Below are 21,912 nucleotides of genomic sequence, written 5' to 3' on the forward strand. Positions count from 1 at the left end.
TTAAACTCAGTTTTTCACAATTCCTGACATTTAATCAGAGTAAAAATTCCCTGTCTTAGATCAGTTAGGATCACCACTTTATTTTAAGAATGTGAAATGTCAGAATAATAGTAGAGAGAATTATTTATTTCAGCTTTTATTTCTTTCATCACATTCCCAGTGGGTCAGAAGTTTACATACACTCAATTAGTATTTGGTAGCATTGCCTTTAAATTGTTTAACTTGGGTCAAATGTTTTGGGTAGCCTTCCACAAGCTTCCCACAACAACTTGGGTGAATTTTGGCCCATTTCTCCTGACAGAGCTGGTGTAACTGAGTCAGGTTTGTAGGCCTCCTTACTCGCACACGCTTTTTCAGTTCTGTCCACAAATGTTCTATAGGATTGAGGTCAGGGCTTTGTGATGGCCACTCCAATACCTTGACTTTGTTGTCCTTAAGCCATTTTGCCACATCCTTGGAAGTATGCTTGGGGTCATTGTCCATTTGGAAGACCCATTTGTGTAACGGCAGCCTTCCCTCTCTTCACTAGAAGAGGGGGTGTAACAGGGATCAGACCAACACGCAGCGTAGCCAGTGCTCAACATGTTTAATTAAACAAATAAACAGTGAACACCTACAAATACAAAATAACAAAATGTGGCAAACCGATACAGCCCTATCTGGTGCAGAGAAAACACAGAGACAGGAAACAACCACCCACAAAAACCCAACACAAAACAAGCCACCTATATATGATTCCCAATCAGAGACAACACAAAACATCTGCCTCTGATTGAGAACCATATTAGGCCAAACATAGAAACGGACAAACTAGACACACAACATAGAATGCCCACCCAGCTCACGTCCTGACCAACACTAAAACAAGCACAACACACAAGAACTATGGTCAGAACGTGACAATTTGCGACCAAGCTTTAACTTCCTGACTGATGTCTTGAGCTGTTGCTTCAATATATCCACAATTTTCCTTCCTCATGAAGCCATCTATTTTGTGAAATGCACCAGTCCCTCCTGCAGCAAAGCACCCCCACAACGTGATGTTGCCACCCCCGTGCTTCACGGTTGGGGTGGTGTTCTTCGGCTTGCAAGCATCCCCATTTTCCTCCCAACATAACGATGGTCATTATGGCCAAACAGTTCTATTTGTGTTTCTTAAGACCAGAGGACATTTCTCCATAAAGTATGATCTTTGTCCCCATGTGCAGTTGCAATCCGTAGACTGGCTTTTTTTATGGTGGTTTTGGCGCAGTGGCTTTTTCCTTGCTGAGCGGCCTTTCAGGTTATGTCGATATAGGGCTTGTTTTACTGTGAATATAGATACTTTTGTACCTGTTTCCTCCAGCATCTTCACAAGGTCCTTTGCTGTTGTTCTGGGATTGTTTTGCACTTTTACCAAAGTATGTTCATCTCTAGGAGACAGAACGCGTCACCTTCCAGAGTGGTATGACAGCTGCATGGTTCCATGGTGTTTATACTTGCATACTATTGTTTGTACAGATGAACGTGGTACCTTCAGGCGTTTGGAAATTGCTCCCAAGGATGAACCAGACTTGTGGAGGTCTGCATTTTATTTTCTGAACTTGTCTTGGCTGATTTCTTTTGATTTTCCCATGATGTCAAGCAAAGAGGCACTGAGTTTGAAGGTAGGCCTTGAAATACATCCACAGGTACACCTCCAATTGACTCAAATGATGTCAATTAGCCTATCAGAAGCTTCTAAAGCCATGACATAATTTTCTGGAATTTTCCAAGCTGTTTAAAGGCACAGTCAACTTTGTATGTCAACTTCTGACCCATTGGAATTGTGATACAGTGAATTCTAAGTGAAATAATCTGTAAACAATTGTTGGGAAAATGACTTGTGTCATGAACAATGTAGATGTCCTAACCGACTTGCCAGAACTATAGTTTGTTAACAAGAAATTGGTGGTTGAAAAACGAGTTTTAATGACTCCAACCTAAGTGTATGTAAACTTCCGACTTCAACTGTAAGTCATGCTCGATTGACAGCATGGCCAATGTATTCAACCTTTTCTGGCCCATGGTGTTGAATGTTTATCCTTTTAAGCTTGGAAAAGAGACCCTTAAACCCAGACTAGGATCACACACCCACTCCACTGAATAGCAGGCTAGTGATTGCTTTGCAATGCTTGCAGTTAGCCACTGATTCCTTCCAAACCACTCATTGTTGAATATGCGATTTCCAACTTGTTGTGTAATGTTTATATCCAATGGCCAATGAGTACCGATACCTGTTATCTATAATTTATCTTCATATGACAAGGATTGAAACGATTTTCCAGTCGATTGTCGACGTGATTCAAATCAAATTGTATTTGTCACATGCGCCGAATACAACCGGTGTAGACCTTACTGTGAAATGCTTACTTACAAGCCCTTAACAAACAATTCAGTTTGAGAAAGAGTTGAGAAAATATTTACTAAATAAACTAAAGTATAAAATGTGCATTAAAATAACAATAATGAGGCTATATACAGGGAGTACCAGTACTGAGTCAATGTGCGGAGGTACAGGTTAGTCAAGGTAATTTGTACATGGAGGTAGGAGTGAAGTAACTATGCATAGATAATGAACAGTGAGTAGCAGCAGTGTAAATACAAAGGGGTGGGTGTCAATCTAAATAATCCGTCTGGCCATTTGATTAATTGTTCAGCAGTCTTATGGCTTGGAAGATGAAGCTGTTAAGGAGCCTTTTGCCGCTCCGGTACTGCTTGTCGTGCGGTTGGAGAGAGAACAGTCTATGACTTGAGTGACTGGAGTCTTTGACCATTTTTTGGGCCTTCCTCTGACACCGCCCCAGTGATGGGGGCAGTGATGTACTGGTCCATATGCACTACCCTCTGTAGCGCCTTGCGGTCAGATGTCGAGTAATTACCATACCAGGCGGTGATGCAACCGGTCAGGATGCTCTCGATGGTGCAGCTGTAGAACTTTTTGAGGACCTGGGGACCCATGCCAAATCTTTTCAGTCTCCTGAGATGGAAAAGAAGTTGTCGTGCTCTCTTCATGACTGTCTTGGTATGTTTGGACCATGATAGTTTGTTTGGTGATTTGGACACCAAGGAACTTGAAACTCTCGACCACTACAGCCTTGTCAATGTTAATTACAGCCCCGTCGATGTTAATGGGGGCCTGTTCAACCCTCCTTTTCCTGTAGTCCACGATCAGCTCCTTTGTCTTGCTCACATTGAGGGGGAGGTTGTTGTCCTGACACCAGACTGCTATGTCTCTGACCTCCTCCCTATAGGCTGTCTCATCGTTGTCTGTGATCAAGCCTACCACTGTTGTGTCGTCAGTAAACTTAATGGTGGTGTTGGAGTAGTGTTTGGCCATGCAGTCGTGGGTGAACAGGGAGTACAGGAGGGGACTGAGCATACAGCCCTCCAACCAGACATGCTTTATCTACTAATTTGCTGGATGCAGAGTTCAACAGAGTACAAGTGAAGGTCAAGCAAATCATAGAGAAAGCAGACTGTATTGCAATCATCTCTGATGGGTGGTCGAATGTTTGTGGGCAAGGAATAATTAACTACATCATCCTCCACACCTCAACCAGTATTCTACAAGAGCACAGACACAAGGGACAACAGACACACCGGTCTCTACATTGCAGATGAGCTGGCAGTCATCAATGACCTTGGACCACAGAAGATATTTGCACCCGGTCACAGACAATGCTGCGAACATGAAGGCTGCTGGGTTAAAGTGAAGGAGTCCTACCCTCACATCACACCCATTGGCTGTGCTGATCATGCATTGAATCTGCTCCTCAAGGACATCATAGCACTGAAAACAATGGATATACTCTACAAGAGAGCCAAGGAAATGGTTAGGTATGTGAAGGGTCAACAAGTTACAGCAGCAATCTACCTCACCAAGGAAAGTGAAAAGAATAAGAGCACCACATTGGAGCTGCCCAGCAACACCCGTTGGGGTTGAGTGGTCATCATGTTTGACAGTCTCCTGGAGGGGAAGGAGTCTCTCCAAGAAATGGCGATATCACAGTCTGCCATATAGACGGCCCCATCAAGAGGATCCTCCTGGATGATGTAATTTTGGAGAGAGGGGTAAGCAGCCTGAAACTCCTGAAACCTATAGCAGTAGCTATTGCACGGATTGAGGGAGACAATGCCATCCTGTCTGATGTTCYGACTCTGCTTGRAGATGTAYGAGAAGAAATCCYTACTGCCCGCCCACTTCACTGTTGCTCCAAGCAGATGAAACTGCAGTTCTGAAATACATCAAAAAGCGTGAAGACTTCTGCCTGAAGCCCATCCACGCCGCAGCGTACATGTTGAACGTATATGCTGGCAAGAGCATCCTGTCTGGTGCAGAGATCAACAAGGCCTATGGTGTCATTACTACCGTGTCTCGCCACCTTGGCCTGGATGAGGGCAAGGTTCTTGGCAGTCTGGCAAAGTACACTTCCAAGAAAGGGCTTTGGGATGGAGATGCAATATGGTAGTCGTGCCAACATATCTCATCAGCCACCTGGTGGAAGGGACTTCGTGGATCTGAGGCTCTTTCCCCTGTTGCCTCTGTCATCCTCCAAATCCCACCAACATCAGCTGCCTCAGAGCGCAAGTGGTCCTTGTTTGGGAACACACACACCAAAGCATGCACCAGGCTGACCAATACAAGGGTTGAAAAATTGGTAGTCATCCGGGCAAATTTGAGGCTTTTTGAGCCTGACAACGAGCCATCCTCAACAAGGTTGGAAAGTGACAGTGAAGATGAGGTCTCAGAGTCTGATGTTCAAGAGGTGGACATTGAGGAGGTCCAGGGAGAAGACATGGAAGCCTGAGAGGAAGACAACCAAAGCTTTAGTTTCTAGACTATCATTTTACAGATGTGTGTTGAAAACATTTTTGGGAGATGCGATGGATCATTGGGGATCATTCAATATTACCTTTCTTTTGTTGTTCGGTGAAATCATCCCATGTGAAGAGTCAACTAATTTAATTAATGTTCAATTCGTAACTAAATAGTTGTTTTGATTTCTATTGCAAGGTTTAATCATTCGCAATTATGTTTCTGTCTCCATATGATATGGTAAATATAACCAATGCAAAAAACATCTAAATTTAAATGTATTAATATTGCATATATATCAGTTAATTCCCATGTATTCCTGTTAATTCCCACAGAAAGTTTCCATCTCTGAATATTCCCCAAGTGAAGACACTTGCCAGTTGGTCCGCGCATGCTTTGAGTACACGTCCTGGTAGTCCGCCTGGCCCCGCGGCCTTGTGAATGTTGACCTGTTTAAAGGTCTTGCTCACATCGGCTATAGAGAGACGTGATCACACGGTCGTCCGGAAAAGCTGGTGCTCTCATGCATGCTTCAGTATTGTTTAACTCAAAGCAAGCATAAAATACATTTAGCTCGTCTGGTAGGCTCACGTCACTGGTTAGCTCAGGCCTGGGTTTCCCTTTTGTAGTCTGTAATAGTTTGCAAGCCCTTTAGTAGGATTAAATCTTAGTCCTGTATTGACGCTTTGCCTGTTTGATGGTTCGTCTGAGGGCATAGCAGGATTTCCTATAAGAATCCGGATTAGTGTCCCACTCCTTGAAAGTGGCAGCTCTAGCCTTTAACTCGGTGTGGATGTTGCCTGTAATCCATGGCTTCTGGTTGGAATATGTACGCACGGTCACTGTGGGGATGATGTCGTCGATGCACTTATTGATGAAGCCGGTGACTGAGGTGGTATACTCCTCAATGTCATTGGATGAATCCCGGAACTTATTCCAGTCTGTGCTAGCAAAATAGTCCTGTAGCGTAGCATCCGCATCATCTGACCACTTCCGTATTGAGCGAGTCACTGGTACGTCCTGCTTTAGTTTTTGCTTGTAAACAAGAATCAGGAGATTTGCCAAATGGAGGGAGAGCTTTGTATGCGTCTCTGTGTGTGGAGTAAAGGTGGTCTAGAGTTGTTTTTCCTCTGGTTGCACATGTGACATGCTGGGAGAAATGACATTAAACAGATTTAAGTTTGCCTTCATTAAACTCCCCACTTGGAGCACCGCTTCTGGATGAGCATTTTCTTGTTTGCTTATGACCATACACAGCTCATTGAGTGCAGTCTTAGTGCCAGCATACAGCTTATCATGAGGTACTCTACCTCAGGTGAGCATAACCTTGAGACTTATTTTAATATTAGACATCGTGCAGCCGCACCAGCCGCACCTATTGACAAATAGACACACACCCCCACCCCTCGTCTTACCAGACGTAGCTGTTCTGTCCTGCCGATACACGGAAAACCCAGCCAGCTTTATATTATCCGTGTCGTTGTTCAGCCACGACTCGGTGAAACATAAGATATTACAGTTTTCAATGTCCCGTTGGTAGGATAGTCTCGAAAGTAGAATCATCCAGTTTATTTTCCAGTGATTGCACGTTGGCCAATAGAACGGATGGTAGAGGCGAGTTACCCACTTGTCGACAAATTCTCTTAAGGCACCCCGATCTCCGCCCCCTGTATTTCCATATTTTCATCACGCGAATGACAGGGATTTGGGCCTGGTCTCAGAGAAGCAGTACATCCTTTGCGTCGGAATCATTAAAGAAAAAATCTTCGTCCAGTTCGAGGTGAGTAAATGCTGTTCTGATGTCCAGAAGCTATTTTCCGTCATAAGAGACGGTAGCAGCAACATTATGTACAAAAAAGTTACAACAATGCGAAAAAACAAACAAAATAGCACAATTGGTTAGGAGTCTGTAAAACGTCAGCCATCCCCTCCAGCGACATTATCTTCTTGATCATTCATGATGATGTCTGCTTGTCTAGCATGCTAGCTAACATTTTGGAAGTATGTGGTTGATATGATCAGTCCAATCAAAGCTACGGTAGATATGACGTGATTTGACGTAATTTTATCTGTGGCCAATGACCTAGTGCCTTGTTTTTTTTTTTTGTTTTTTTTTTTCACCTTTATTTAACCAGGTAGGCTAGTTGAGAACAAGTTCTCATTTGCAACTGCGACCTGGCCAAGATAAAGCATGTATGGGCACTTCCAAGGTAACTCTATGGCAGCACCCAAGGGGCTTGAATTTTCGAGCTCTCCCCATAGATTTTGCAGTGACGTAGTGTCCCCATGAATGACAGAACACTGAGCCAATCACGGCGCAACTAGAGAACATTACCAACCCCTACGTTCCGTATTTTCCGCTGGCTGTCCCACCACCACAGAAAGCACTAAGCTAGGCTGAAACACCTGCATTTTGGAGCTTCGTTACTCAAGAAAGCAAAAAAGAGACCATGTTTGAATGCAGATATTTTTTTTTACATTGCTTGCAAACTGATATGTGACATGTATTAATGCCAAAATGTCTTGCTTAACAGGTGGGGCTATCACGGCTCAGGCTAAGACCCAGATGCAGATACAGGAGGCGGATAGTACAAGTCTCAGAGTTTATTATAGTACAAGAGGCAGGAAAAAGGTAAGTGAAGGCAGGCAAATAGTCGTAATCCAAATCAGAGTCAGGCAGGTACAGAACGGCAGGCAAGATCAGGGTCAGGGCAGGCAGAAAGGTCAAAACTGGGAAGACTAGGAAAAACAAAAACTAGAGCACAGGAAACACAGGAACATGCTGGTAGGACTTGACTGGGACGAACTAGCAATAGTTCGAGGTATAAATACACAGGGGATAATAGGGGAAGTTGGGGGAAGATGGGAGACAACCGAGTGGTGCAACGGTCTAAGGCACTGCATCTCAGTAGGCCGTCATTGTAAATAAGAATTTGTTCTTAACCGACTTGCCTAGTTAAAAAAAAAATGATTTAAAAAAAACACCTGGTGGGGGGTGGAGACAAGCACAAAGACAGGTGAAACAGATCAGGGTGTGACAGGGGCTCTAAACAGGTGGTCCACCTGCCCTAAATTAATACTAAACAATTAGGAGTGTAGCATTGGAAACAGTGCCAACTGCACTTTCTGTCTCCGTGTGTATAGGCTGGGGGCTTGATGAACAGATAAACTGTACAAGGACAGTAGGATGTCTGATAAATGTGTTTTTATTACCATTTTCATTATTTTATTTCACCTAGTCCTGCATGTTTTCACTGTACCCTGCAATCACACCTGCAACCCTGTACATGTGACTATTAAGCACTCTGAATTTGAATCTAAAAATGAGACTAATCTCAAGCCTGTGGAAAACTAGCTGTTGCTAAGAGACAGTAGTATTGAGCCCCAGATGATATTATAGGGGGCTTCATAATGCTGTATCTTAGCAACTTAGTTAATGATTGTATTCTGATATGAAATGGTACAGCTCTGTAATCGCACTACCATTATTTAGCTCCACAGTTAAATCAATATACTACCAAAAACAATAATGTTCTAGCTCAGATTAATTCCTTTTGCCATAAATATCAATAGTTTATTTGGGTGAATTCTTAGGGGCACTGTTTTCAAAGTTGCACATTTATTTTTCACCCTCGTCCTCTATGGAATGGGAACAGTCTGTAATTAAATATTGATTTGGGTGCAGCTGTTTCCGCCTATTCCTTTAGTCTCACGCTCTCATACAGTGGATTAAGCAAATTACAATAACAATTTGTTTGCATATTTCTTGTCAGGAAGGAATTGAGAGATTGTGAGCCATTTTGAAAGAATACAAAAACACGTCTTGGTGTAAATGTGTTTCAGGTGCTTGAATTTCTTTATTTTGGGATATTCCGTTGAAAAAGCTCTCTGTTTTCAAGGATCACAGAGCAAGTATCTCCCTTTTCCTGTAGGTTTGATTGAACAACTTAGAATTACTGGGGCAATCAATGGAAACCCGGGGAGCTCACTCTCAATATCCTCCCTTCCCTGTGATGGGGTCATGTCATTATGAACCAGCTTAGCAGAGCACAGTGGGGTAGCCGAGGTGGTTGGCACCAAAGTGATGCATCAGTTCACGCAGTGAAGTCCTTTGCTCAGACCTGAAATAAACTGTTATTCTTTCCTCCAGAGTGACAAGCTAGCCTCTTGATCTAGTGGTGCATGCAATTCGCTCTGGAGTGCAGGTTGTAGGTAGGTGCATGGGATCCAAACCTGACAGGACTCATCTGGTATATGCTAGACCGGCCCAGATGTGTGCTTTCTTTGACAGGGAGGAAGAAAGAAGGAGAGAGTGCTGTGTAGTAAGAAGCCTAGTGACAGGGCACTGCAGACGACCCCACACTCACATTAGCAAGTGGCAGGCCGCATCCCAGGCTGTATTAGTGTAAGGAACCCAGTGGGGAGGCTTTGTTGCTCTAATGGCTYGAGTGCAGTGCAGTGGCCTTGACTGCCAGCACATTCTGTCTGGCTTTACTCTGAGCTCAGTTACATAACTGGCCCAGTGTATGATCCTGAGCCAGGGGCTCTGCGGAATGGATCACAACTCTTGACCCTTGTTGTTGAACATTCTCTCTTTGAAGATCTGACAGAGTGAGCCCTGAATCTAAAACCTGCTTGGTATAAAACGGTGTGTGTTTGTCCTGACTGACGACCCTGCTCCCACCCCGCATGGTCATATACACCCTGTGGCTAAAGAGGATGCAGTCAGTGCTGCTGCATCACAGATATGTGCTCAGTCTATTGTGATTCCCCAGACATACACGAGCAACGTATTGGAGGCATCGCCACGGCAGCAGCAGAACGGGGTTAAGCTAAGCCTGGTTGCCATGTAATACTGACCTAGTTAGTATGCGGCTGTAACGCGGAACTTAGCGGCTGGGCTACCCTACCACAACGCAGCCTGCAGCCCAGTGAAACCACTCCAAAAACAATAATAAGCCCCTCCTTCCCCTTCCTCTTTCCCCCTAGCCACACTCTCACTGGAGAAAACACAGCCCGGTCTATGGGACCATGAGCTGTAACCTGGGCCTGGAGTAAAACTGCTCATTGACAAGATAGGTAGGTGGTCATTGTGAGTGTGACTAGCTTTTCAACCATATCCTGGTCGTAGGAGGCATTTCCATAGAGGCCCCAGCCTTGTTCCCCATACCAACCTTTCTAATCTAAGGTCTGTTTTGCCCTAAATGTCTGTTTGAATGGATCCTGTGGTTTTTATTTCCTCCAGTCATAACTACTCACAGAATGCCTTTACCAGCTACATATAAAATATTTGTCATATCATCATCTATATTTTAGATTCAATTTGAAAGAGTTTCATTGTGACTCAATAGATGTCATCACAGATGGTGGCTTCTAGGGTGTGTGTCATCGCAGGTTGGTTTGGGGGTGATATCAGTCAGGGAGAATTGGGCCACCAAGGATGAGATCAGTGCTGTAGTATAACACTGATTACGTCCTGTCAAACATATAAAACTCTGATTTTTTCACCATCTGCTCTCTTTGGCGAGAAAAGAAAAGCCTCTTACATCAGAGAGACCGAATCACTGACAGTGACGCTGGGAACCTGCCTCTATATTCCTATGTGATTTTTACCAAGTAAGAGGGTTGTCAGGAATCGAAGCAGCGCCACAACGTGTTATATTTTATAGCGAAGGCTGCAGCAGAAGTCAACTCCTTTGTCTGTGAATCTTTCGTCCGCCCGTGTGTGCACAATTGGCTGGGGAACAACGTGTGTGTGCGCTGGTGGCTCCGTGGCACTGTGGGGAAACTCGTTTAAACCTGTCTGAAGGCTCTCATATATTGGTTCACTTATGTCCTAAAATAAATGTGTTCATATGAGCAGAATATTGTATAAAATGAATAAATAAAAATGGGCTGCAATCGTTGCCTTCCTTTTAGACAGAATAAATAAAACAAGGTTGGGCGAATAACTTGAAAAATGTAATCTATAAGTCTAATAATACATTCATTAATCAATAAAAAAACATCCTCATATCAAAAAAATCTATTTCAACCTTGTAATAATAACTGCTGTTTGGGGCTCCCGAGTGGCGCAGCGGTCTAAGGCATTGCATCTCAGTGTAAGAGGTGTCACTACAGTCCCTGGTTCGAATCCAGGCTGTATCACATCCAACTGTGATTGGGAGTCCCATAGGGCGGTGCACAATTGGTCCAGTGTCGTCCGGGGGTAGGTCGTCATTGTAAATAAGAATTTGTTTTTAGCTGAATTGCCTGGTTAAATAAATAAATACACTTTTTTTTAAAGTTTGTCAGCAGCACACTAAAGCTTGGAAGAGTATTCTATATGAAAAGGAGAGGGAATTATGAATGACCTGCACTGCACATAGGAAAGTGTCCAGACTAGATTGTGCTATTAACGGCAGCACCACTATTTGAGGCTACACCATGAAAACTGTTTTAATGGACACACAAACCCAAAATGATGTATGCAATTGCAAAATTGAAATCTTCTAACCAAAAGAGTCACCTAACTTGTGTGGTTCTCCAATAGGCTTTGTGTAGGCTAATATACATATTTGTTGGGTGCGCATTTTGTATCCAGCTGTTTAGTTAGGCCTAGTGATATTGTCGACCATCATCAGCTGATCCAGGAAATATTTTTCTGAATGACAGTCAAGTGACAGCTATTGTGATAGGCCTATAGCACCCGATACAAAAACAGCCAGTGCGTAAAATACTGTTCGGGAAGAATGTCCAGAATATTATGATGTCTCGTTCGTTGTGCCAGTGAAGACTGTTCCAATGACCCTACAGTTATGTTGATTATCTACTATTGTCTGCTTGAATCACAGCAGGGTCTGACAACTTGGATGGAAAATTACTGAGGATAATAGCGGACGATATTGCCACTCCTATTTGCCATGTCTTCAATCTAAGCCTACAAGAAAGTGTGTGCTCTCAGGTCTAGAGGGAAGCTAAAGTCATTCTGCTACCCAAGAATACTACAGCCCCCTTTACTGGCTCAAATAGCTGACTAATCAGCCTGTTACCAACACTTAGTAAACTTTTGGGGAAAATGGTGCTTGACCAGATACAATGCTATTTTACAGTAAACAAATTGACAACAGACTTTCAGCACACTTATAGGGAAAGACATTCAACATGCACAGCACTTACACAAATGACTGATGATTGGCTGAGAGAAATGTATGCAAAAAAAATATTGTGGGAGCTGTTTTTTTAGACTTCAGTGCGGCTTTTGTCATTATCGATCATAGTCTGCTGATGGAAAATGTATCTGTTATGATTTTACAACCCCTGCTATATTGTGGATCAAGAGTTACCTGTCTAACAGAACACAGAGATTGTTCTTTAATGGAAGCCTCGCCAACATAATCCAGGTAAAATCAGGAATTCTCTAGGGCAGCTGTCTAGGCCCCTTACTTTTATTCAATCTATACTAATGACATGCCACTGGCTTTGAGTAAAGCCAGTGTGTCTATGTAACAGTTTACACGTCAGCTAGTACAGCAAGTGAAATTATTGCAACACTTAACAAAGAGCTTTCCGAGAGTTTCAGAATGGGTGGCAAGAAATAAGTTAGTCCTAAATATTTCCAAAACTAAAAGCATTGTATTTGGGACAAATCATTCACTAAATCCTAACCCTCAACTAAATCTTGTAAGGAATAATGTGGAAATTGATCAAGTTGAGGTCAAAACATGTTGATGCAACAGTAGATAAGATGGGGAGAAGTGTGTCCATAATAAAGCGCTGCTCTGCCTTCTTAACAGCAGGTCCTACAGGCCCTAGTTTTGTCGCACCTGGACTACTGTCCAGTCATTTGGTCAGGTGCCACAAAGAGGGACTTTAAATGGGGCATACAACAATCTCAGCTCTGTAGATGCGAAGAGACAGAATCACTAGATCATTTATTCTGGCATTGCCCCTATGTAGCTTGTTTCTAGTCACAGGTTCAGGAATTGTAAAAAATCACAACATTCACTTAAAAGGAACCTTACAAATAGCTGTGTTGGGAGATTTGGAAAGCCATTGTCAGTCAATAAATAATATAGTAATACTCGTAGGAAAGGTTTTTATCTTTAGTTCACAATCTGTGAATACTATGCGATTAGAAAGGTTAAAAATGTATGTAAAACATCACAGCACAATTGAAAAATGTATGGCACATGGAAACTAAACGAGGGTGGTCTATGGTGATACAGTAGGTGGGATGGGCTGAGAGTGGCTGAGGGTTGAGATTAAAGAACTTATGTTTGGTCATGTTTATTGTTATGTGATTGCTTTTTATAAAAGTACCATGTATGTAAAATGTATGTATATGTAGGAGAAAAGTTGTAAAAACTCCAAAAGATGTGTCCTCTGAAGAGTGGCAGTGGTGGATGGCTTAAAAATAATGTAAAAATTTAAAAAGAGGGACTTTGGAAAATTACAATAGGCTCAGAACAGGGCAGCACGGCTGGCCCTTAAATGTACACGGAGCGCTAACATTAATAATATGCATGTTTTTTATTTTTTATTTATTTAACCTTTATTTAACCAGGTAGGCAAATTGAGAACACGTTCTCATTTACAATTGCGACCTGGCCAAGATAAAGCAAAGCAGTTCGACACATACAACAACACATGGAGTAAAACAAACATATAGTCAATGATACAGTGAAAAAAAAAATAAGTCTATATACAATGTGAGCAAGTGAGGTGAGATAAGGGAGGTGAAGGCAAACAAATATATGTATAAATAAATAAAAATATAAAAAGCCATGGTGGCGAAGTAATACAACACAGCAAGTAAAATAAAACTAAAAACACTGGAATGTGTGTTTGCAGTGGAAGAAAGCGCAAAGTAGAGACAGAAAAATGGGTGCAAAGGAGCAAATAAATAAATAAATACAGTAGGTAAAGAGGTAGTTGTTTGGGCTAAATTATAGATGGGCTATGTACAGGTGCAGTATCTATGAGCTGCTCTGACAGCTGGTGCTTAAGCTAGTGAGGGAGATAAGTGTTTCCAGTTTCAGAGATTTTTGTAGTTCGTTCCAGTCATTGGCAGCAAGAGAACTGAAGGAGAGGCGGCCAAGGAATAATGGTTTTGGGGGTGACCAGAGAGATATACCTGCTGGAGCGCGTGCTACAGGTAGGTGTTGCTATGGTGACCAGCGAGCTGAGATAAGGGGGTTTACCTAGCAGGGTCTTGTAGATGACCTGGAACAGTGGGTTTGGCGACGAGTATGAAGCGAGGCCAGCAACGAGAGTGTACAGGTGCAGTGGTGGTAGTATATGGGCTTTGGTGACAAAACGGATGCACTGTGATAGACTGCATCCAATTTATTGAGTAGGGTTTTGGAGCTATTTTGTAAATGACATCACCGAAGTCGAGGATTGGTAGGATGGTCAGTTTTACAGGTATGTTTGGCAGCATGAGTGAAGGATGCTTTGTTGCGGAATAGGAAGCCAATTCTAAGATTTAACTTTGGATTGGAGATGTTTGATGTGGTCTGGAAGGAGAGTTTACAGTCTAACCAGACACCTAGGTATTTGTAGTTGTCCACATATTCTAAGTCAGAGCCGTCCAGAGTAGTGATGTTGGACAGGCGGGCAGGTGCAGGCAGCGATCGGTTGAAGAGCATGCATTTAGTTTTACTTGTATTTAAGAGCAATTGGAGGCCACGGAAGGAGAGTTGTATGATTGAAGCTCGCCTGGAGGGTTGTTAACACAGTGTCAAAAGAAGGCAGAAGTATACAGAATAGTGTCGTCTGCGTAGAGGTGGATCAGAGAATCACCGCAGCAAGAGCGACATCATTGATGTATACAGAGAAGAGAGTCGGTCCAAGAATTGAACCCTGTGGCACCCCCATGGAGACTGCCAGAGGCCCGGACAACAGACCCTCCGATTTGACACACTGAACTCGATCAGAGAAGTAGTTGGTGAACCAGGCGAGGCAATCATTAGAGAAACCAAGGCTGTCGAGTCTGCCGATGAGGATGCGGTGTTGACAGAGTCAAAAGTTGGCCAGGTCAATGAATACGGCTGCACAGTATTGTTTCCTATCGATGGCGGTTAAGATATCGTTTATGACCTTGAGCGTGGCTGAGGTGCACCCATGACCAGCTCTGAAACCAGATTGCATAGCGGAGAAGGTATGGTGGGATTCGAAATGGTCGGTAATCTGTTTGTTGACTTGGCTTTCGGAAGACCTTAGAAAGGCAGGGTAGGATAGATATAGGTCTGTAGCTGTTAGGGTCAAGAGTGTCCCCCCCTTTGAAGAGGGGGATAACCGCAGCTGCTTTCCAATCTTTGGGAATCTCAGACGACACGAAAGAGAGGTTGAAAAGGCTAGTAATAGGGGTGGCAACAATTTCAGCAGATAGTTTTAGAAAGAAAGGGTCCAGATTATCTAGCCCGGCTGATTTGTAAGGGTCCAGATTTTGCAGCTCTTTTAGAACATCAGCTGACTGTATTTGGGAGAAAGACAAATGGGGAAGGCTTGGGCGAGTAGCAGAGGGGAGGGCAGTGCTGTTGTCCGGGGTAGGGGTAGCCAGGTGGAAAGCATGGCCAGCCGTAGAAAAATGCTTATTGAAATTCTCAATTATAGTGGATTTGTCGGTGGTGACAGTGTTTCCTATCTTCAGAGCAGTTGGAAGCTGGGAGGAGGTGTTCTTATTCTCCATGGACTTTACAGTGTCCCAGAACTTTTTTGAATTTGTGTTGCAGGAAATCTCTCATGGCTCAAAGTGGAGGAGAGATTGGCTTCATCACTACTTGTTTTTGTAAGAAGTGTTGACATGCTGAATGTACCGAGCTGTCTGTTTAAACTACTAGCACACAGTTCGGACACCCATGCATACCCCACAAGACATGCCACCAAAGGTCTCTTCACAATCCCCAAGTCCAGAACAGACTATGAGAGGCGCAAAGTACTACATAGAGCCATGGCTACATGGAACGCTATTCCACATCAGGTAAAAACAGATAAAAATACACCTTATGGAACAGTGGGGACTGTGAAGAGACACATACTCACAGACACACACATACACATGATAACACATGCACTCTACACACACATACAGTATGTATGTTGTATTGTAGATACACTATATATAGAACAGTATGTGGACACTCCTTCAAATTAGTGGATTTGGCTATTTCAGCCACACCAGTTGCTGACAGGTGTATAAAATCGAGGACACAGCCATGAAATCTCCATAGACAAACATTGGCAGCAGAATGGACTTACTGAAGAGCTCAGTGACTTCCAACATGGCATCGTCATAGGATGCCACCTTTCCAAAGTCAGTTAGTCAAATTTCAGCCCTGCTAGAGCTGCCCTGGTCAACTGTAAGTTCTGTTATTGTGAAGTGGAAACATCTAGGAGCAACAACGGCTCAGCCGCAAAGTGGTAGGCCACACAAGCGCACAGAACGGGACCGCCGAGTGCTGAAGCGCATAGCACTTAAAAATCGTCTGTCCTCYGTTGCAACATTCACTACCGAGTTCCAAACGGCCTCTGGAAGCAACATCGGCACAATAACTGTTCTTCGGGAGCTTCATGAAATGGGTTTCCATGGCCGAGCAGCCGCACACAAGCCTAAGATCACCATGCGCAATGCGAAGTGTCGGCTGAAGTGGGGTAAAGCTCACCGCCATTGGAATCTGGAGCAGTGGAAACGCGTTCTCTGGAGTGATGAATCTTGCTTCACCATCTGGCAGTCTGACGGACAAATCTGGGTTTGGCGGATGCCAGGCGAACGCTACCTGCCCGAATGCATAGTGCCAACTGTAATGTTTGGTGGAGGAGGAATAATGGTCTGGGGCTGTTTTTCATGGTTCGGGCTAGGCCCCTTTGGAAATCTTAACACTACAGCATACAATGACATTCTAGGCAATTCTGTGCTTCAAACTTTGTAGCAACAGTTTGGCCCTTTCCTGTTTCAGCATGACAGTAACTTGACTGGCCTGCACAGAGCCCTGACCTCAACCCCATCAAACACCTTTGGGATGAATTGGAATGCCGACTGCAAGCCAACCATAATCGCCCAACATCAGTGCCTTACGTCACTAATGCTCTTGTGGCTGAATGGAAGCAAGGTCTGTACGCAGTGTAGTACTTTCCACAAAAGTTTTGCTCATCAAGATGGAAGCGTCAGGAATAGCCCTACGGTATTAGCAGTGCTGTTGATTCTGCAACACTTTAACAAAAAATAGCTGTCACTTCCCTACTGTGTCACGTCCCTATTGCTCACTGTCCCAGTCTACTGCTACTGTAGCATTCTCCTCTCTGCCTCCACTCCAATGGAGTCATATGATTGTACACGTGTTTTTCGTCTTTAAAAAATATATAGATCTTTTTTTTTTTACACACACGCCCCACTAAGCATTACCATCAACATTAGAATTGCATGAAGAGCAGTGTTTTAACAAAGCCTCATTTGAATAAGGCCCACGCACTCATGGGAAGGCACTGAGGCAACTGCTCTGTCACTTCTTGGGAGCTGGATTGCTATTTGCTGGTTGTAGTCCACAGATCTATTTTGTTGATTGTTTTTGATGAAAGGGAGTGATCAGGCGTGACTCATCGCTGTGTGTTTTTCCTTTGAGACTCTGGGATCAGCACACATGATGATTGGAATCAGAGAGCGTGTGTGTACGTAGCCTATAGATGTGCAGCCTTCAGTCTTTTTTCTTTTTCTTCTGATACATTTTTAAATGTTTTACATTTATTTTCTGTGAATGAACAACCCCCTTTCTTTTCCTCCAGTCTGTCTAATGTATGATTCAATAGGAGCATCAGCTCGTATGTTTGGCAGGCTGACCGCGCAGCAGTATGTGGAATGTGCAGGTGAAATGCAGTGGAGTGTGTTGGCATTAGCGAATGAAATAAGTGATGTTCAAAGCTCGAAGGGGTGCTAAAGAGCTCAAGTTTAATTGGATTTAATTGGGCAAGAGCAAGACTGGATAATCAAATAGAAAGCACCCTCTACTGAGATAGCTTAGTTCCAGCTGTCAGCAATCATACACAGCTAGTATAGGCATCATCATCAGCAGCACACTAATTCATTGTTTAGTTTTAGCCCGCCATTTTATTATCTCAGAGATTTAGATTGACATAAACAAATGATAAACAGTATTTATTCTTGTGTGTAGTCATTTTTCTCTTTTATCTCCTTCCAAAAGGGATTGTATCGTAATCAAAACCACAGTGAATTCTTTGTCATGAATGACTTGCCTGTTTTTTTTTAGATCATAGCCCAACCCTGCAGAGCCCCACGGTACAGTTCAGGGTTGTTATAAATTGCATGTCAGTCCATGATGACCAGAGGCAACTGGGTGTGAATTAGTTATTGCTCGAGACAGATCTTTCTTCTCTTTAGTCATAGCGACCGCTCTTTCTACCCAGCAGGAGATGGGGCTGTGTAGGAGAGGGTTTGTCCTTTTGTGTCTTGCTGAGGGGCCCTTGATACGGGCTGAATTCCTGAAGAGGGTCCCACAGGTACCCATTCACTCCAAGGTCACTCTCTAATAGTCTATAACCACGTTTCCATCCATCCACAGTTATATGCAAGTAAAGTCATACCATATAAAAAAAATCACGTCAGCTGTGATGGAAAAAGGACGTTTCGATACAATTTTATAAATGCCGACCGATAATTTTTCATTTGACATGGTGGGATCTAAAATGAATTATGCAAGAAATATGAAATATTGATATAAAAAAATATATCAAAGTATATTTATCGAATCACGCGATTATATGTTGGGTGGTCCTCCCACTACGACTCAGGAAACCATGCCATCAATTAGGTTACAGATGAAATAAATGATGATGAACTTCACAGGGCATTAAAAGTGCACAGTGATGAGCTTGATGCTCAGTTCCAATAAATATTGAGGGTCTTATTCTGGTGACATGTTGATCAATGCTTGACTGCTGTTTGACAAATTAAAATATTCTTGCTCTTATCCATAATAATCTCAATGTAGACTATCCTATCCGCACAGCCTACCCACACTGTATCTGCAAGCTGTTGGCTAAATCCCACATACTTTAAAACACATAGTCCCCAAATACAGAACAAATTCAAGAAAGTGTACAGTATTATATAGAGCCATTATTGCATGGAACTCCCTTCCATCTCATATTGCTCAAATCAGATAAAGCAACACCTCACGACACAACGCCTCTCCCCAATTTCACCTAGATAGTGTGTGTATGTACTGATATGTAGGCTGTGTGCTGTTTTTAAGTGTTTATACTTCTGTCCTTGAGCTATTCTTGTCTATTAATGTTCTGTGTTATGTCATGTTTTATGTTCTGTGTGGACCCCAGGAAGAGTAGCTGCGGCTTTCGCAGCAACTAATGGGGATCATAATAAAATACCAAAAATGCCAAGACCAGAGTCTTTTTTTGTTTTTGTGACAACTATCGGTAGAGTTGAAAATGCAGTGGAAACACATTGTCAAGCCCTGATCTGTTTCACCTGTCTTTGTGATTGTCTCCACCAAGATGTTACCAGTCTTCCCCATTATCCCCTGTGTATTTATGCCTGTGTTTTTCCAGTTTCTGTTTTTCTTGTCCTCCTGGTTTTTGACCCTTGCCTGTCCTGACCCTGTACACACCCGCCTGACCACTCTGCCTGTCCCTGAGCCTGCCTGCCGTCCTGTACCTTGGCATCTACTCTGGATTATCGACCCCTGCCTGCCTTGACCTGTCATTTGCCTGCCCCTGTTGTTACAATAAACATGGTTGCTTCACACATTTTGCACTTGGGTCTTACCTTGGTACCTGATACACATTGAACTTTAGATTTTTGTAGTCGGTACATTAAAACTTAAGCGAAAAACGTACATTTTGTGTGCACTGTCATCATACACTGATTTTTATCTGTCGCCAATTGGATGGCAACCTAGCTTGTGATGAGAACCTGGCAGAAAGAGACTCTGCTAGGCTGAGTATAATCATACCTGGCCTGTAGGCTGTGTGATCCAGGCAGCTACTGTCTACAGCCTTGGACCAGATGTCCCTGGAGTGCTCCAGTTTGTGTTCCAGACTCTACCGTGCTGCCCTTGCCCCCAGAACATGCCAAACATGTTAGTAGAATTATATATGAAAGGCCTAGACAGCTTAGAACTGTGGAGGATGGGGGGCTAGGCTATCCCATGTTATTGAATCTGACTGGAGTAGCTGTGTTCTGTTCACCACAGACAGAGTGAAGGATTTGGTTAACCAGGGAAGGGATTGTGATGGGAGTTATGGGTAGCAGATGGATTGATGGAAGAAACCACTCAGGGGGAACCCGTAGGATGTCATGCATGAAACCACAGAATGTCATGGCTAGTACAATCCTGCCATCAGAAGAGTCTCTAACCAAATAGAGCAGTTCCACCATTACAGCAGTACAGTTAAGTTGTTACAGAACCTAAAGGCTGGACAATCAAATAGAAAAGAGTCAAAGTATGTGACCGTGTGCTGACTGTGCGCTCCTGTCCTTTCAGCTCAGGAATGTGTGTGTGTAAGACGGGAGTGTACGGGCCCAAGTGTGACGAGTGCCACCCAGGCTTCTTCCGTTTCAGCAGCACGGGGTGCCAACCCTGCCAGTGCAACAACCTTACTAACTACTGCCACCCACAATCTGGTGAGTAATCCACTACACCACACCTTCTATCAACAAACCACAACAATCACTCTTTCTTGTTTCTGCTACACATTAATCCTGTTCGTCTCCGTCCCCGTCTCCACAGCTGTGTATTGTTGTGTGAGTGGACACAAAGATATTGAMAGGCTTGAAGGGGGTGAAGTTGGATGGAATTGTAGAAACCATCTGTTTGCTATTGTAATACATAACCAGATGGCACAGTAGTCTTTCCTGGGATCAATGGAGGAATGCCGTATATTTACTTCCTTAGCTCAGGTCTGATATCAACTAGAATGACCCTCTCAGTCAGCCAGGAAGCGTTACATAAGAAACCTGAGGGCATGTTAAAAAACAAACAGACTCTCTGTCTCTTCCAGACTAACATGGCAGTAACCAGTTCCATTTCAATCAGAAAACTGGAAAATCAAGATGATTGTTCCTACCTCTATAGGGTCATTGATTTTAGATAGAGAACACCACTATCACTCCTATCGAGAAGGACAGAGAAAACAACAGTGTTCAGTGTATTCCTTCATTTTAGAGAACAAAGGACGTCTGCAATGTCCCACTACACAGAATCATTTCTATTTCACAAAAAACACTCAACTCCATCACTATGTAATTACCAATGAAATAGTCAATTTGAATGTAAGTATATAAACAGTATATTAATACAATAGTGTTACTAGGGTAATTACAGCGTTACTAAACAGGTATAGAGTAACAGAAGAAGTTCACCATCCAGCCCAGGCAGAGTAAAGACCCAAGAACAGGTAACTCAACAACCTGAGGCTCAAATTCAAATCAACAGGATAGCAGTATTTGCTGCTCTAACGTGTACAAACAAAACCACCATAGGGTTTAGGTGTGGTCAACAAATGGCATGTATCATATTTCCGACAGTTTTCAAAACATTTTAACCATAATATTCTCTCCTTTTCCACACAGGCGTCTGTCTGAACTGCCAGGGCAACACTCAAGGACCCAACTGTGAGGAGTGCACGCCCAGATTCTACCGCAGCTCTGGTGCTGCCACCACCGATGCCTGTGTCGCCTGCCCCTGCTCCAACACCACCTCCACTGGCACCTGTCACACCGGTGAGTAGCCACTACCCCCTGCCTCAGTAGTGCCCTTCTTAGTTAGGTCGCCTTATTAGAACCCTTGCCGGTCTGGTTGCTACTTCTATTTTTTTATTTTTTTTTTAACTTTATTTAACTCGGCAAGTCAGTTAAGAACAAATTCTTATTTACAATGACAGCCTACCAAAAGGCCTCCAGCGGTGATGGAGTCTGAGAAGAAAAAAAAAATATATATATATAGGGCATAACACARATCACAACAAGAGACACCACAACACTACATAAAGAGAGATCTAAGACAACAACATAGCGAGGCAGCAACACATGACAACACAGCATGGTAGCAACAAAACATGGC

The 21,912-nt window shown here is 43.3% G+C and overlaps 1 protein-coding gene across 2 annotated transcripts in view; it reads left to right on the plus strand.

The window, feature by feature from the left end:
• si:ch211-158d24.2 (multiple epidermal growth factor-like domains protein 9) overlaps positions 1-21,912 on the plus strand; it is a 47,061-nt gene that overhangs the window by 16,195 nt on the left and 8,954 nt on the right. For both annotated transcript variants that reach the window (XM_024001844.2, XM_024001843.2), the window contains exons 3-4: positions 20,335-20,474; positions 21,423-21,572. In XM_024001844.2, coding sequence (XP_023857612.1) covers positions 20,335-20,474; positions 21,423-21,572 — 290 coding nt within the window. The remainder of the gene's footprint in view (positions 1-20,334; positions 20,475-21,422; positions 21,573-21,912) is intronic.

The sequence above is a fragment of the Salvelinus sp. IW2-2015 genome, linkage group LG15 (assembly GCF_002910315.2).
Source record: "Salvelinus sp. IW2-2015 linkage group LG15, ASM291031v2, whole genome shotgun sequence".
Classification (NCBI taxonomy): Eukaryota; Metazoa; Chordata; class Actinopteri; order Salmoniformes; family Salmonidae; genus Salvelinus; species Salvelinus sp. IW2-2015.